Source organism: Macrobrachium rosenbergii, chromosome 10, assembly GCF_040412425.1.
Source record: "Macrobrachium rosenbergii isolate ZJJX-2024 chromosome 10, ASM4041242v1, whole genome shotgun sequence".
In the NCBI taxonomy this organism is placed as follows: Eukaryota; Metazoa; Arthropoda; class Malacostraca; order Decapoda; family Palaemonidae; genus Macrobrachium; species Macrobrachium rosenbergii.
Genome location: NC_089750.1, coordinates 57,473,428 through 57,492,206, shown reverse-complemented (window position 1 = coordinate 57,492,206; position 18,779 = coordinate 57,473,428). Strand labels below are relative to the sequence as shown.

Sequence of the window (18,779 nt, the reverse complement as noted above, 5' to 3'; positions counted from 1 at the left end):
TTTATCTTAGTCCCAGAAACAAACTGCGATCCTATGTCAGAAATGACAAATTGAGGCAAACCGACCCATTCAGTTGTATGTAATTGGAATGTTCTGAGGAATTCCTTAAGAGACTAATCTTGACATAACTAAAGATTGACAGACCTGGACCATAGACAGGTTATACTAAGAATCCAGACCTGTTTGAAATTACCTACTTTCACTTCAAAAGGTCCCATGTAATACATGAAGACCTAACTATATGGAATTGAGGATTACATTGCACAGCTTTGCCATCAAAATTTTTACAGACAACACTAAGTACTCGTTTCACCACAGAAAAACATTGCGGGACCCAAAACCTGTGTCGAAGCCCTGAGAAGGTGCTAAAACAACCAGCATGATCATACATTTTATGTAAATCTAATATTATCAACTCAGTGATGAGGTTTTTTTTGGTAGCAACAAAGGAGATACGTACGGACGACTATCTTGCCGTCCCCCAAATTCGGACTTTACCCTAAGTAAATTTTGTCAATAAAGATTGAGCTGTCTCGCGAGGTTGGGAATATCTTTTATCCTTTTACTTTTGATTCAAAGTAAGTGAAAATCTCTGGAAAATTTGTCCATTGAAGAGAAGAAATTATTTGAGTGATAACCAGCTCATGAAAATGCTGAATATCCCTGCTCTCTTCTTGTAAGATAGGGTTTGCCCTACTTTTAGGTTTATGAATAAACTGAAGAACTCTTGCATGCTTTGAGAAGCTAGAAAACTTTTCTGGGTCTAAAGGGTCTTCCATGAGGATGTCTTGTCTACAAGCAACAAAGGAACTAGACATTATTTAAAGGAATGTTTGGATTTGGAACTACCAAGGACATTATGTCAGAACTTTGACCACTGGTATCTTCAGTTTAAATAAGAGGGGCCCGTATGGAATTCCATTTACTCAATTGTTTACTTGGAATACATCTTGTAACAAAGTCGGCAGGAGTTTCAACCCCTGATATGAAATGAAAACTGATGGGATGTACAGTACAACATTTACATACTACAGTAGTTGAATTCTGTTCCTTGCAAACACTGCCTTTGCATTTTTTCAAACTCATTGCAATTTGCATTTATCCATGAAAGAGCAACTAAGCTGTTACTGTACATGGCAAGATCAACGACTTTGATGGGTACAGTACCATGATTCTGGTCCAGATAAGCCGTTGAATACATCTGTTGCTAAAGTTTCTACTCCTAAAACAATGGCTTGTAATTCTAAAGAAGGAACAGATTTTGTCTCAAGTTTATTATTGATGATCCTGCTCTTTGACAAGATAAAAGTCAAATCATTAGTACAAAGATTATTAGCATAAATTACTATTCCAAATATTTTATTGCCTGCAGCAGTACAAACAACCAACCTAAACTGATCCTCTCTCTTACCAAGCATCCTAAGAACTTTAATGGAAGAGGAAGAATTTGCTTGATGAACTATTTTTCCACTCATTGTAGAGCGTTTCACTCAAAGGGGTCTCCCATGACAAACTCTCATTACATTGCAGATTATGCATGAAAAGACGAGCACAATTCAAAAGGGGCATTAAAATTATAAATATCATACTGGTTAGCAATGGATTTTAGCACAAGTCTCTTCGTATTTGCATTCTCGTTCAAATTAGTATGGTTACTACCTTAAGGTATCAGCGGAACGGTCCCAAAGTAACCACAGAAGATTCACTTTATCATGGTTAGCATTGGAGTCCTTTTTAATCTTTGAGGATTTAAAAAAAATAGACTATAGTAACACGAGAACTTGCATTGTGTTTGTTATTACCATCAATAGCAGGAGATACTTTATGTCCTCATTTGAATCATCCTGTGACAAAAGGGGTGAAATAGTATATATTTGTATTTTAGTGATTTTTGTTCCTTTCAATAAAACTGCGCTCATTTTTTCACCCAAACTGTTAAATTCTAAACTCCACTGGATAATTATAAGGTTTGCAGCTTTGTTCTTTAATGAGAACAATATCACTTACTTCAAATTCTTATGCGGTTTATGTTTGCATCTGTCCTGTTTATCAGTAGCTTGAATAATAAGGTTAACTAAAAGCTCATTATGGTACCTGTCTTGCAAAGCTTGTCTCACCTTGCATAGTGTAGAATAGTTGTCTCTAACAATATCATTTGGACTTCGATCCGACTAGTCTGTATCAATGAGACTAGTCTGGATCATCCTCTATAGCAGAGGTTCCCAAACTTTTTGTTCCTCGGTACCCCTTGGGCTTTTTTATAGGTTCCCATGCCCCTAACACTAAAAATTAAGCTTAATATTAAAGAACATTTTAATATTTTGATATTTTAAATTTATGGAGTCTGCATGTGTAGATTACATAGGTATCTTAAATGATAACAGAAATAAAGCAATTACTAAGGTAATTTATATTTTGATCCAGCACATACAATTGTACAGTAGTAATTATTTTCTTCAGACCAAATGTACCCCCTGAAACGTGCAAATGTACCCTGGGGGTACATGTACCCCTGGGGGTACATGTACCCCAGTTTGGGAACCCCTGCTCTATAGGATGTAATAATGGTATAATACTGACAATGTAATTCATATCCCCTTGTAAGCCATTCTGGTGTAACTGGAGAAGTAACATCATCTTGCACATTTCTAAGACACTCCTTAAAGGTTAGTGGCCTCTTGTTGATCTCATGAACTACCTCATGAATTAAGAAATCAAAACGTAAAGAAAGAATAGTATTACTTATTGATGAAAATATAAGCTTCTTTACATGCTTCACCAAAGACTCGACCAAGGAACCTAGCGCACTTTTGCCTTTCACAAAATGCTCAAACTTAATTCATTTTACCTTGTGTTTTGTGAAGTACATTTGAGTTTCAGCATCCTTAATTAAGTCTTGAATTTATCTTGGTCCCAGAAACAAACTGCGATCCTATGTCAGAAATGGCAAATTGAGGCAAACGGACCCATGTATGTAATTGGAATGCTCTGAGGAATTCCTTAAGAGAATAATCTTGACATAACTAAACATTGACAGACCTGGACCATAGACAGGTTATACAAAGAACCCAGATCTGTTTCAAATTACCTACTTTCACTTCAAAAGGTCCAATGTAGTACATGACGACATAACTATATGGAATTGAGGATTACATTGCACAGCTTTGCCATCAAAATTTTTACAGACAACACTAAGCATTCGTTTCACCACAGAAAAACAGTATGGGACCCAAAACCAGTTCCGAAGCACTGACAAGATGCTAAAGCAACCAGCATGATCATACGTTTTATGTAAATCAAGTATCATCACTCAGTGATATGAGGTTTTTTTGTAGCAACAAAGGAGATATGTACGGACGACTATCTTGCCATCTCCCAAATTCGAACTTAACCCAAGTAAATTTTTGTCAACAAATATTGAGCTGTCTCCCGAGGTTAGGAATATCTTTTATCCTTTTACTTTTGATTCAAAGTAAGTGAAAATATCTGGAAAATTTGTCCACTGAAGAGTAGAAATTATTTGAGTGATAACCAGCTCATGAAAATGCTGAATATCCCTGCTCTTCTTGTAAGATAGGGTTTGCCCTACTTTTAAGTTTATGAATAAACTGAAGAACTCTTGCATGTACAGTACTTAAACTAGCTTTGAGAAGCTAGAAAACTTTTCTGGGTCTAAAGGGTCTTCCATGAGGATGTCTTATCTACAAGCAACAAAGGAACTAGACATTATTTAAAGGAATATTTGGATTTGGAACTATCAAGGACATTATGTCAGAACTTTGACCACTGGTATCTATAGTTTAAATAAGAGGGGCCCGTATGTAATTCCTTTTACTCAACTGTTTACTTGGAATACATCTTGTAAACAAGTCGGCGGGATTTTCAACCCCTGATATGAAATGAAAATTGATGGGATGTACAGTACAACATTTGCATACTACAGTAGTTGAATTCTGTTCATTGCAAACACTGTGCCTTTGCATCTGTTCAAACTAATTGCAATATGCATTTATCCATGAAAGAGCAACTAAGCTGTTACTATAAATGGCAAGATCAACGACTTTGATGGGTATAGTACCATGATTCTGGTCCAGATAAGCCGTCGAATACATCTGTTGCTAAAGTTTCTACTCCTAAAACAATGGCTTGTAATTCTAAAGAAGGAACAGATTTTGTCTCAAGTTTATTATTGATGATCCTGCTCTTTGACAAGATAAAAGTCAAATCATTAGTACAAAGATTATTAGCATAAATTACTATTCCATATATTTTATTGCCTGCATCAGTACAAACAACCAACCTAAACTGATCCTCTCTCTTACCAAGCATCCTAAGAACTTTAATGGAAGAGGAAGAAATTTGCTTGAACTATTTTCCACTCACTGTAGAGCGTTTCAAAGGGGTATCCCGTGACAAGCTCTCATTACATTGCAGATTATGCATGAAAAGACGAGCACGATTCAAAAGAGGCATTAAAATTATAAATATCATACTGGTTAGCGATGTATTTAGCACAAGTGTCTCTGTATTTGCATTCTCGTTCAAATTAGTATGGTTGGTACTTAAGGTATCAGTGGAACGGTCCCAAAGTAACCACAGAAGATTCACTATCATGGTTAGCATTTGAGTCCTTTTTAATCTTTGAGGATTCAGATCATTTGTTACTATTTGTTGTACATCAAACTTACAAAAAGTTAAATATAGAATTTAACAGCTCATATCGCTACTTATATGTAATTCACTATTTGTGGTGAATGTTCAATGATCCATATATATATTAAATATTAAATGCTTCAGATTCTTGACAAAAGAAGGATCATCAACACTACCAACAATCAGAATTTTATATAATCCTAACATCAACAAAGCAGGAGAAAATCTTAAACCAAATGGTAATTTATTCACACAAGCCTCAATCTTGTTCAGCCACATTTCAGTACCATAAGCATAATAGTTTTGAAGAGTCTACCATAGATACCTATCATATTGAAAGCTTTACTAAGGTCAAACAGTAGCAGCTTAGAATCAAACCTTAAATGTAAGAGTGCAACAGAAATTTTCTGATTAAGAGAGGGACCACTATGCATTGCTTGGTTATGGGAAACTCTTGATGGGAAATCACTATCATTGCCACTGAGGTTGGACAAATTAACTATCTTGCATTTAGTCTATTCCCTTTTCATACGCTTTTATTTAGCTTGCTTCTTTGTCTGTTTGTCTAGGTCAAATCGTATAATTCAATTTTCGACCTGTTCCCTTTGTCTGATAGACTTGGAATTTTGCATGGATACTCAATCCTGGTGACAATACAACTTTACATGATTAGGTCAGCAGTGACCTCTAGTGACCCTATAGTGACCTCTCCTGATATCTCAGGATTAGTATGAAGTGAATATCTCTTCGGATTTTTCGAACCTTCTTTGGCTCGACAGGATATTATAGAATTTCAAGTTCAGTTTCGTTATCTACAGTCATAAATCAGTTACAGTTTCTATGAAGACTAAAAAATATAAAATAAAAGATAAAATTCTATTAACACTTATCAAAATGCACTAAATAGTAAAAAAATCATTTTTTTTGAGACCAGGATTACAATTAATCTTGGTCTACAAAAATAAAAGCATGGGTGCCAAACTTGGAAGGAAATGCAACAAGAGATGAAAAAAATACATTTCTTTTCTGGTGGCATTTCCTTCCATGTTTGGCGCCCATGCTTTTATTTTTATGGACATGATTAATTTTGAGAAAATCCTGGTGCCTCCAAAATTTTTTTTTACTTTTTAGTGCATTTTAATAAAAGCATGTTTAAAAATTTTTTTTTTTTTAGTCTGAACACACCCATACGAACTAAGAATGAACAACCAGGATTTTTCTGAATAAACTGTTCAAGATTGGGAAAATGTTCTGAAACTCCAAGCTTAAGCTGTTCTTTGAAACATTCATCCTTAAGTGACAAATAAAGGAAATTTCTAAGTTTGTTTCTTGAAGTTAGAATAAAGGATTACTTTAGCCAATTCAAAACTCCATCCCAACAGATGAGAAACATTAGTTCTCTATTGGCATTAATAGTTTCCCTTCATCTGTAAGATTTGAGTCTTCCAAAACAAACTTGGCTATATCCTTATTCCGTTCAGAAGTGGTTTCATCACTGACCTCACATGAATAAAATGAAGACTACAAAATATCATCAGTTGCCCGTTCAAGTTCCCTCCTGTCTATTTTATTATGTGCATCCATCACAACAAAGTTAGTACCTGTCTCTGCATCATAACTAACAAGTGTTCCATCATAATTTGAATCAACTGGTTTAGAATAATCAAAAATACTCTCCTGGTTGTGATATATCTCACTCTTACATGATTTTACAGGCAAATGTGCTAAGTTCCCTAAATACGAGCTGGTTTTTCCTATCAGCATAACCCCAACAGAAATATCTGCATAAACAGAGTTATGATCTAAACCAAATGATATTTCATTAGAAATTGGAGAGTATGCAGAATTAGGTCCTAGGGCAAAGTCTTTATCAGAAATATACTCACTCACTACAATCAAAGCTTTTTATCAGCTAATGAATAACCTCTGCTTACAATAGCTGAGACCTATTGCTGTTAAACCAGGGAACTTTATATTTATCTTTATTTCTGGTATACAGACTGCCTCTATTTCATAGTTTTTCTTAATGGTAACCCCAATAATTTTAGTGTAATACTATTTTGGCACAAATCCATTTACTTTTGAGAACCAAATTACCCTTCGAAATTTTTAAACCAAGCTCCTCAGCAATCGAATCTAAAAGTTACACTGACTACCTTCATTCTTTAAAACCCTTACTTGATACCTGTTATTAACAACAAAGTCCTCACTGAAATACTTCTGAAACGCACCAACAACTACAGAGTTAGTACTGACATCCTCCCGGAATGGTTTATCAACAGAATCCACTTGTCTGTCAACCTTTTGAAAAACACTGCCCACTTTAAATTTAGGGCATAAAAAGCTGAAATGCCAATTTGCACAACTACACAGTCTCTCAAACTTAAATTTACACTTAACCGATTTGGGATTAATTTGACCACACTTGGTACAGCCATTACATTCAAGCTTTTTAATCTTGCTTGAAGGATCTACATAAACTGGACAACGGTAAATGGGATGAGCTTACCCTTGCCTTTCTCACATAAAACACACATGTTAAAGCCCTTGAGTCAAAAGAAACTGCAAGATTCGCAGTTTTACTGGTGACGAGACCTTTATCCTCATAACCATGATGCTTAAGGTTACTAAGATTTTTCATTTTAAGCTTTTCTTGCAGGTTACAGTACCTTTCTGAGGCAGCAAATAAGTTACCATTCAATTCCTTCAGCGTAGGATGAGCACTGTTAGTGATCTGAATCATTTGCGCCTTAAAACTTCCGTTTAATCCAGACCAAAAAAAAAAAAATACTGCAAAAATTCATCTGCCCTTGTTATAAGTAACTTTACTGATTAAGTCAGCATTTTCATTTGGCTTATGCACTCAAAGGGGTCTTAATCAAATGAAAGCTTCGTACTATTAAGTTGCTTAATAGTATTACATATTTGTACCTCAGTGGAGGCAAAGGCAGATTCAATCATGCCCTTACCATGTACATAAGACTGCTTATTTATTTCCAGCATGTCTATCAAAACTTATGCACGTCCACTCATTTGCCGCTTGAGGAAAAAAAAAACTTATCATACTCAGGGTAACTGTAACGAGAAATCGTAGCCTCAAATGAATTAATAAATTTCGAAAAACTCTCCTCAGTACTACCAGTGAAATTTGGCGAAGGTGCTACAGGCCTCTTCAAAATTCCCTTATCTCTTTCAGTTGTAGGACAAAACTGAATATCAAGAGCAGCAATACATTCCAATAATTAATCAAAATATTCATTACAGCGTTCCACGTCATGCTCAATGTCTCGGCAAACTTTAAACACTGAATTTCAGAATTCAACTTCAAATCATCAGACAAAGTAATTTGGAACGTTTGGTTAACTTCTCCCTCTCATTAAGTAAATGAAAGTCTCCAATAACATTAACATAAATTTGCGCATATTCAATTTTGCCTTCAAATTATCTAACAGCCATTTCGAAATCAGTGAAAAAATTTTAAATTCGAAATCCAGCAAAACATCAAAAGGTATATATCCAAGGAGATACTCACTGCAATAGCTCGAACCAACCATGAATTAATCAAACCCTGTTCGGGAGCCATTTACTACACATTAAAAAGTGTTACAAAAACTGGAATTAAATTTTTCAAACTGTAAGGATTTAAAGTTAAAACGGATTAACAAGGGTTTAATCATATTTCAAACTAATAACATTCGGCTATATCAATAATCCTATGATAAATTTAATATACAATCTTGAAGTGTTATTATAAATTTATGAGGGTTTGTTCTGGCTATGCAGATGGGCGGCAGTTCAAGTTCATGAAGTACGCGGACACCTAAGTTATAACTGCAATAGCTAGGAAAAAAAACACATTACACAGCTGCCAAAGACCTTCCTCGCATGAAATTTTATTCCCGCACTAAATGCACTTAATAAAACCGTCAGTCATTAAACCATGAAAACCACACTCCAGCTGCAGGTACTAACGTAAAATGTAAACAACCAAACAACTGTAAATTAAGCGCTGTCATAGTAAACACGAAAAAAATTCAAAACTAGCACTAAGTACGAAAACAATCATGAATATATGATAAAGACTCCAGTTTCCAATTAAAGGGAGGACAGAGTGCTGCGAATTATGTACCCAAGATAATTGCTAAGGTCACTACAGAAATCACCTTATAATTAAACTGATAATGAGGGAACCTACCAGCAGTTGAAGTTCTCAGCTGTGCTGAAAAACCCATGGTTGAAGAGGTGGCGATGATGTTGATTCGCCGAGCTATCCCAGGAGCACTCCCAAGAACGAATGTTATTTAATAATCCATTCTTACACTGATTCGATAATTGAAGTAGTACTGTACATACGTAGTGTACATTAAAATCCTCTTGAAGGTGCAAGAGGTGGAGTGATCACCGTGGCGGTAACAGTAAGAATGACCTTTCCCTAGACGTTACTGTTCACCTCTGCTTTCGATGGTTTCTGTAATGTCAACACCTCTGCTTTGTATGGTTTCTGTAATGCCAAGTTGTTTGGCAGTTAACGTCCTTACATGCAAACAGCCAGAGGACCTCTTGGAAGCTGGGTTATCAATTATCAGGTTAATTAAACTTAAAGTGAATTCCAGCCGCTAAGAATGTTTAACCAAAGAAAATTTATTAATCGTAATGAAGTATTTCAAATCAGTAAAAAAAATTCAGCCTAATACTGAAATTTCATACACCTTGGCTTTACACCCATATGTCATTTTCATAAGGGCTATAAAATTTCATGCTATTGATAAAACTAAACAGAATATTGCTCTATCGATTTGACTCTATTTTTAGTTGATCCTGGCTATTATTTTTCCGTATTCACTATTTGCAGTAAATTAAGTTTCCCATATCAGATTATTAGGGAACAGGACTGGTTCAACAAGCAGAAAGATGTGTCGATAGTAGTGTTTTGCATTTTTGGGGGTCAACATACAGACAGCCCTCTAGCAACTTGGGAACATCACTTGGAGGAGAGGAATTCATCTCTCCTAGTAGAGCAGGTCTGTGGTAAGTATGGGAGAATACCCTGATGAAACTGGAAAACTTTTATCATTGCTGCTGATCCATTTCCTTGTTAACCAATACATGCTTGAGACTCCGAAGACAAATGGCAGCTCTTTAATGACGTAGTCACCAACTGTATTAAAATGACGTCATCGACAGCAAGAAAGAAGGGACTGTTAGAGAATTCCTGTGTGTTTATGGGTTGCTCTTTGGGAAGGCTTTTTAATTTTTTAACATCCATGAAAATGGTCTTCCAAACATTTAGAGGTTTTTAAATATGAATTTTTTCTATTTTCTTCCCGTTAAACACATTTTTGCAGAAGGACAGCTTAGGTCACAAAAGCTTTCCAGCCGGCGACCCGTTGTCACACTTTTTGCTTCATGATTTTATGAATCACTCTAAGACACTGGTATTATGATAGGAGCTAAATATTACCAAGTATTGCGAATATTAAAGCAAAGCTAATCGTGGAGTGGGCACGGTTCTAGATCGGCTAAGCATTATGGTCTCAAATTTACATCGATCGCTAACTGAACTTCTCCTTATACCTTTTAAGGGCTACTGTGACTGCATTTCGCGTCCTGGAAACAAATCTTGCAGCGGTAGTACTGGCTGCTATCTCATTCTCTAACCCATCATTACGTCTCGGGTAGGGGGCTAGTCAAGAAGTCTAACTCAAGCTTCAGCACCTTGACCTTATCATTCTTTAAGAGCAACCTTTGTATAGTGGTCTCTGCTGGTATAAGGCTGGCTAAATCTATGCCAACTGTCGTCCAATCGCCTCAAAAGTAAAGATTAAAAATTGCAGAGGTCCTAGAACACTGGTCACAGTTCACTTGAAACGCTGTCAACAATATCTGTTATCGATTTCGCATAAAAATACATCGAAGAGGTCAAACACATAGTCTCCAACACGCAGTACACACTTTAGATATAAGAATCCTCTGGTTAACAAAGACGAAGATAGCACTAAAATCAGTTCATACTGCAAAAAAAGTCTGAACTCAAGTCTGGCTTCGGTGGAATTGTCTAGATTTAAAAGGGCACCACAAGTACCAAATGGTTTCCTGTAGACACACTGTTTTCAAAAAGTATTTGGTTTCCTGTAGACACACTGTTTTCAAAAAGTATGTGTCTAGCTTCAAAGCGCTGAACTTGCGGACCAACTGAGAGACCACTGGTAGGATAGAGATAAGATAGGCTTCAAAACAAGTGACAACACAAACAATAAAACATATGAATGCTAGTCGTCATTTCGGAACTGAAAGTACAATCTCGATCAAATAGATTTTTACAGTTCTCCCATATTATGGGAACTGAAAACATCCTTCCATTTACAAGTTAACTTTTTCAAAATTAAAACTAAATAGTTCTAACAAACGGGCACTAAACCTAAAACCTTTATGTCGGCGCACCACAAGTGATGAATATCCAAGCCGAATCGATAACAACAGTGTGGCAGTATTTGACTTTGTAGCGCTATTAAGACCCAACGCCGCCTTACTTAATGCACAGTAAAACTGTGATACAGCAAATAAAATATTTGTCATATAGTTTATTTGAAATGGAAGTAAATTTATCATCCCACCTTCTTGCCCTTAAATGACAAATGGATTCCGATGAAGTTCTATCTTCAGTATAAAATGCAAATAAAATTCTATATTGTATTATTTTCTTTATTAAAAATATAGGACTGTAGTTACAAAATTTTATTTAGGATAGAAAGTATTATGGGATTGGTAAATATACAAACCGTATTTTTTTATACATGAGCTGACAAAGCATTAATGGACAATATAAAAACAAAAGGAAAACTGTTAAATATATGGACACTGCATTCAGATATTTTTATGAGAAATGAAATCCTTGCTTCCTGTAAGATATGCTGAGTATTACAGATTATATATAATTGGAGGAAGGAATGAAACAAGGAGTTGACCAAGCGCTTTCGTGTTATTTTCACACCTCCTCAGGGTCAAGTGTTTCATTCCTTCCTCCAGGTCTAGGAAAACATAAAATATCGCAAGTTTTAGCGACAGACCGTCAATATGCATTTATATATATATATATATATATATATATATATATATATATATATATATATATATATATATATATATATATATATATGATTATTATCACTTTTTTACGTGATTCATTTATCACACATAACCACAGGTGAAAAATAAGAATGGGTGTAGGTCTGACCGGTTTCGACTTTATTTCAAGCCATTGACGAAGGACTGATACAAAGTATGAGAAGTCACAAATATATATACTACAAGAACAGTACTGACGAACATACACAACCGTTAGAGACTACATATCCTCCCTCAGGCCGGTGTCGAGGTAGGAGTGGCCTTTAAAACTTATCTGGCTAAAAATCACAATATACTCTCAGGGGACATGTGATTTTTAGCCAAATGAGTTTTAAAGGCCACTCCTACCTCGACACCGGCCTGAGGGGAGATATGTAGTCTCTAACGGTTGTGTATGTTCGTCAGTACTGTTCTTGTAGTATGTATATTTGTGACTTCTCATACTCAGTATCAGTCCTTCGTCAATGGCTTGAAATAAAGTCGAAACCGGTCAGACCTACACCCTTTTCTTATTTTTCACCTGTGGTTATGTGTGATATATATATATATATATATATATATATATATATATATATATATATATATATATATATATATATATATATATATATATATATATATATATATATATATAATTTTACGAATCATTGCACGTAATAACTACAAAATCTATGATCCATAAAATAACATTCCATTTAGAAATGCTTTTTTGTTTTAACTCCAAGGCTACTCAGAAGCAAAGAAAACATTCCCCATTAGGAATAAAAACATATGACTATGATGAAATGACTGGTAATGAAAGATCCACGAATAAAGTGCTTGTGTGTACATAATATTTGATGTAACGATTTAACTCTCCTTTGACGAAAATGAAATGCAACGCAATATTTGAGTTATTTTTTTTCTTCATTAATACTGTGTATTAATTATTACTCCATATTTCCCCCTTTTACTCTCTTCAGTTCTTTCATAAAAGGGGATTCTGTCCTTTGCTTTTTTACTTACTAATATATAATCACTGTAAGTACTGTAAATATTTTACTTACCAATATCTATTCATTGTCAGTATATATTTTACTTAGCATTATATACTCATTGTGAGTAATGTTTTCATTTTCAACCTGCAAGAAAGACGCACTGATTTTTGTCATAACGAGCTCATGATACAATAGTCCAAATGCAACTGAAATTTCCTTTGACATTCTTCATCTTGTTGATCGTTAACTTGACATTATTTACAAAAATACTTTGTTATGTATTTATCTTGTAATTTGTCACTTTACCATTTGCATTCTTACCACTTTTAAACAAAGAAAACCTACAGAAACAGAAGCACTTTATTCGTGGATTGAAAAGGCAATGACACAAACTGTGAGAAATAACTTTGTACAGTAAAGATAAAATGGAGGGCATGCAGCCCTTCGGAATCAAGGATGCTACGCGGGAAAAGAGATGCGCTAGAGATGTATATTAAAAGAGAAAAATGTAAATATACCGTAACTCAAGAGAAAAATCAAGCAAACCACTGGAAAACATCAATCAGCTGTCAGGCTGGAAATCCTGGAGATACACAAGGTCAAAGAAACCTGCCCGCAGGACCCTCACGTTTGTACTTCCAAGAGGAGACTCACAGAAAAGAAACACTATTTACACAGGTGAAACTACACGTGTCGTTTTTGGAAGGAGGATAACCAACAGCATATTTTTAAAACCAAGTTTCCGATGAACTACTGGATAACGTTAGTAAGGCAAATAACTTTATAAAGTATTTTTTTTCACATAAAAATAAAAAGAAAATGGTTCATAAACACCATTACTTTTTCTTTAAATGCACGACTGTCGAGTTGATCACCACCGCTACGCGAGCAAGTAATGGAAAACATAAACTAACAGCAGACAAGTTTCATAATATTGCATAATATCAAAAAGCATTTTCCTTTTAAGCTACAAGATGACGTCACATATCTTTAAAAGACAGGTTTCTACGGTGGACATAATTTCTAAGACACGAAGACTTCAAGGCTACACAGAGCTCGGAATGATTTAGTTTACTTAGTGGTAGAGGCTGAGCAGTCATCATTGGCTACGATCTTATGTAGGTTACGTCTTTCATTTCATTATACATTACAGGCCGTAAATCCTTGGAAATGCAACAGAAACTCTGGCAAACCATATTACAAAACACAAATTACTCTTTAACAACTAGTCGAGGCAACTGAGAAATAAGTGGCAACGGTGGATTTTTATGTTATCTTACTTTCAAGAAGTCATTTAAATGAGATGTTAAGTTAGCATCTTTATCAAACAGACTAAGAGACAAAGGAACGTGATTAAGAACGAAAAGGTTTTGCTTCAAGATATCCAGATTTCCAACTCGTTCCTCCACTTATGACCAGAAAAATTTTGTTTCTGCTTTTAGAAAAGAGGCAAAGGAATGTCCACAAAAAAATCAAGCGAAGAATGATTAAATTTTTAAAGATTTACAAGAAAATACTTTGATATACCAATGAAGCCATTTAGAAACTTCGTTCACAGCTGCCTTAAAAAAAATAACAAGAACATCGAGGATTTGCCATCAATGTCAAAAAACAAAATTACCCAATTTGCTCGGTATAAAACATAATACAGTATATATTACCCAACTTTCCTGCCACACTAAGATTTTAATATCAGAGAAAGATGCATTCTAGCTTCTTAAGCTAAAGGCTACGAGGAAGCCCTTTGCTGGATGCTTAGTCATGAAAGTCATGAATAAAATGAGAGTAGTGAACTTATGTTAAAGAGAAAAAAAAGGCCTACCTGTGATTCAGAAAGTTCAGAGAGGTATTTACTTTATACAAGTAATCTATATTCATCCTTTGTTTATGTACACTACAGTATATATAACAAAAATGCATTACAACAACAGTGACTACGCTACAGCTCAACTGACTAATGACAAACATGGAAAACGTTCTTTCGATACTGACAAAATCATTCAAATGAAAAAAATCTTGACCTCATATATTCTTGCCAGAAGCAAATGGGATCAGCTCTTGCACTCAAAGGCAATGAACACTAGGACGCCGTTCTTCTGAACGGTATAGAAAGGCACATAGACAACACTTTGCCAAACGTATAATACTTTCACTGAACAAACTCTTTGGTATGAACCATCTGGAACCCTGCTCGCTGGCCACGGCTGTAGACGAACCAATATGTACAGTATATGAACACACAGTCACTCGGTGCGGCTGAGGCTTTAGCCACTGGCTTCTCATATCAGTGTTGGAATTAATTCATAAAGTGCCCATGAATTCCGGAAAGGTTTTCCAGAACAATTTTGAGGTAAATAAGTTTCAATGCATCGGCATAACTCTGTTACATTTCCCTCCTCAATCATAAATCGTTTCTGCACTCAGAGTTCAAGCCACGCAAGGCCTGCTAAAAGTGTCCACATATAGGTTCCTCTTTCTCGGGCCTCAAGACAGTGTCGATGACGTGAATAACGCCATTTTTGGCGATGATGTCGTGTTTCAGAACCTTTGCAGCTATCCCGACGCCTGCAAGTCGACCTGTAACGGAGATCAATATTATTGTTTATAGTTTAATATATTTTAAAATTCTTTGGACAATCAAGTGGGAAAACAGCTCAAACTGGGGAACTTGCCTGAATAATACACTGTTTGCAGTATTAAGAGCTAAAGGTTCTATTCACGTTTTGTATTCATTTTCACTGCTCTGTCAACAGTATACAAGGAAGTAGCAGTCACCTATCAGAAAGACCTTTAAATATTGATGAAGTTCATTTGAAAGCAAGAAATAAGTCGCAAGCGTTCAAGTTCATTGTTTCACTACCAAAACCATTGCTGCAAAAAGCACTTACAAAATTCGTAGTAACATAAACTGCAAATCGCCGTAGCTCTCAAATGGTGTTGACAAGTGAATGTCTTGGATTAACTGGATTTGAAAAAAAAAATAAGGTAAAAGAGAATTCAAACCTTGTAACACCGTGTAGTATATTATCTCAGAATAGTACAGAAGTGACAATTATTATAATATATTTTCGTCATTCATGTCCCTTTTTTATCCTCAGTTTATGGGTTCTGGAAACAAACATTCATTCTTGCAAACTCATCTACCTCTTTTCGCCCCTGCTGCTCTCCTCACACCCATGGGGTCAAGCATTATTTTTTGGTATGCAACTGCTAGCTGTACACACATGGCCCTGTAGATAGTCACGGTAGTTATAAATCTATACAATGGTACTTACCTTGGTGATGATATAAACATTCCGGTAAAATAAGTTTCCCATGATAGCTTATATACTTATTCCAGTCTCAACCCGATTAAAAGGGAAGGGTTGAGCACAGGATTAATATCCTTGCATTGTAAAGGAAAAGTCACAGAAACTTAAGCAGTATTACCAGTCTGGTGCGAATGGAAATATAGCCAAAAGCCAACAATAGTAAAATGCTTACTGCATGGCTGGTTCTTCTATCGGCGAAATTAAGCAACGCTGGAAAAGGTCAGTGCTTGGATAGGTACCACTACTGAATGCCAGACGGTAAAAACTGAGCCGCACTGTCATTTGAACAAATTCTTTCAACAGCCTCTGCAATCTCTCTTCAGTACCAACGATCACCATTGTCGTCTGCAACCACCAATCACTCCAGACTTTGGGTTTGGTCAGTCCTTGAATGGAAGACTACCAATAAATGTCTGAAGGCGATGGCAAAAGCTCCCCTGAACATTACTGAATCTTCCGACAGGACTAAAAGTCTAACAGGAACGGTTGTGGGTCTCACAATGAGGCACCGAAGCCAAAAGAGTAATTGATCACAATGATCAATATTTTAGTAACAATAGTAAACAAGTAAAAAATGCTCTGTACAGCGTATAATGCTGTATGAAACTCTCAGCCACGGCCCATGAAACTCTCAGCCGCAGACCATGAAACTCCCAGCCGCAGACCATGAAACTTTCAGCCACGGCCCTGTGGTGGCCTGTGATGTTGGCACTTATAGCGGTGCCAAACGCATGATTATGGCTAACTTTAACCTTAAATAAAATAAAATAATAACTACTGAGGCTGGAGGGCTACAATTTGATATTTTTGATGATTGGAGGTGGATGATCAACATGCCAATTTGCAGCCCTCTAGCCTCAGCCAATTTGCAGCCCTCTAGCCTCAGTAGTTTTTAAGATCTGAGGGCGGATAGGAAAAGTGCGGACGGACAGACAAAGAGCCATCTTAGTTTTCTTTTACAGAAAACTAAAATAGTAAAAATTATTAATAGTCGTAATTATCATTATTACTATTATTATCGTTCACTAGTTTGCTTATGGAACTGCCAGTGATGACTTCGAGTCACTAGGCACATGGGAACGCTTAACTTACGGGTGTATCCATCAGAAGTAATTCTGACTTGAAGCTCCTGCTCGGCCAGCGTCGGTAGCCACATGCCGTCTCTCAGGCCTTCGCTGAAATATGCTCCGGGGAGAATGTGGTACATCAACACGTCTGAAATGAGCGAGGGAATTAACTAAAGGGAAAATAATTGGTATAAAAAGTATAGGAAAGTGGACAATATCCGTCTAGTTTGGAACTTATTTAGGAGATAAACTGGATAAAATGAGAAAATGAGATAGAAAAATATAGGAAAAATACAAATTACGAATAAATTAGGGCTTTATTGCTAATGAAACTTACGAAAACGAATACAGAGAAAATGGTGGTAAACGGATAGAAAAATGTATAAAACCAAAATACATCTACATATGGGCTTAAATAATGATTAAATCGAATGAAGGGAAAATTAGGCAAGGAAAATATGAAAACAGGACTAAACACCTTGGAGATGGACTTCATAAGGAAGTAAATTTATGAAAGGTAAAACTTGGTGAGAAGAGTATAAAAAAATATGTCTGGATATGGACATAATGTATGATTAAATTTCATATAAAGGAAAACTGAGATACGAGAACCATAGCAATACAAAATAACCCTATATTATATCTCAACCTTCTTATTAAAGTTAAACCGGACTCTGCTCATTTACAGTGAGTAACAAACAATGTTTTCTGTTTATTTAATGTACTGTACATTTCAGTTCATAACTTCAAACACTATTTCGAATAAGAAAGATAATTTCTGCAAGTTAAATAAGGTAAAATGAAACAGCAAAGTACAATAAGTAAATCTAGACTGAGGTAAAAAAAAAATTGACACGATCTTTACTTTGCAACATAGTAATGTTCTGTATGAAGCTGGACACAGTCGCATTGTCAATGGCTGCAAAAGCTTCCGTCGTGGGCAAGAAGACGGTATAAGGCCCTTCTCTGTCCAGGACAGGTGTTAAGCCTGCGCCTGTCACTGCTACGTTGGCTCCTGTTGACACGTTTAAGAATTAGCACATCATTAATATAAATCCAGGGAGTAAAAAGATGAAAAATGCAATTTTCATCAGTTGTTCAAGTGGACATTTTATCAATGCTTGTTAAATATTTGAGGAATGAGAGAGAGAGAGAGAGAGAGAGAGAGAGAGAGAGAGAGAGAGAGAGAGAGAGAGAGAGAGAGAGAGAGAGAGAGATTTTTCACGTGTGTGGGATGTTGGAAAATAAGAGGATGAGAAGGTAGAGGATGCAAAAATAGAATAGGTGTTCAAATAAACGAATATGAATAAGAATATCATTGATGAGTGTAAATGGAATCCAAAACTTGAATGCAGTTAATTATAGATTTTAGCTGGCCGTATTTTGCATATAACGAACCTCTGATGAATATTTGAAGCTGATGATGTGGGGGCTGAAGGAAAAATAGAGAATAACTGAAGAGAGATAAGCTTTCACCTCTAGGCCAGGGAGGTAATTAAAATATGAGTGCTGATAAAAATCATTAGCAGTTAAAACAATTGCCTTAAAAATTCCACCATTTATCATTTATGCGTGAGACTTGATTTAGAAATGTCGCCTTGCTCACCAGGATTTTTCATGGCACCACGCGCATGGAAATGTTATGG

General features: G+C 35.7%; 1 protein-coding gene and 1 long non-coding RNA gene across 2 annotated transcripts in view; both read right to left on the bottom strand.

Annotated features, from left to right (window-relative positions):
- LOC136842654 (uncharacterized) overlaps positions 1-9,121 on the bottom strand; it is a 39,348-nt gene extending 30,227 nt beyond the window's left edge. The window contains exon 1 of the long non-coding RNA XR_010854296.1: positions 8,849-9,121. This is a non-coding gene — a long non-coding RNA (uncharacterized lncRNA). The remainder of the gene's footprint in view (positions 1-8,848) is intronic.
- A 3,312-nt stretch (positions 9,122-12,433) lies between these two features.
- Positions 12,434-18,779, bottom strand: part of LOC136842651 (uncharacterized) — an 87,995-nt gene continuing 81,649 nt past the window's right edge. Inside the window, exons 4-6 of the mRNA XM_067110277.1 lie at positions 17,999-18,148; positions 17,159-17,281; positions 12,434-15,332 (exon numbers count right to left, since the gene is read on the bottom strand). Coding sequence (XP_066966378.1) covers positions 15,202-15,332; positions 17,159-17,281; positions 17,999-18,148 — 404 coding nt within the window. The 3' untranslated portion in view covers positions 12,434-15,201. The remainder of the gene's footprint in view (positions 15,333-17,158; positions 17,282-17,998; positions 18,149-18,779) is intronic.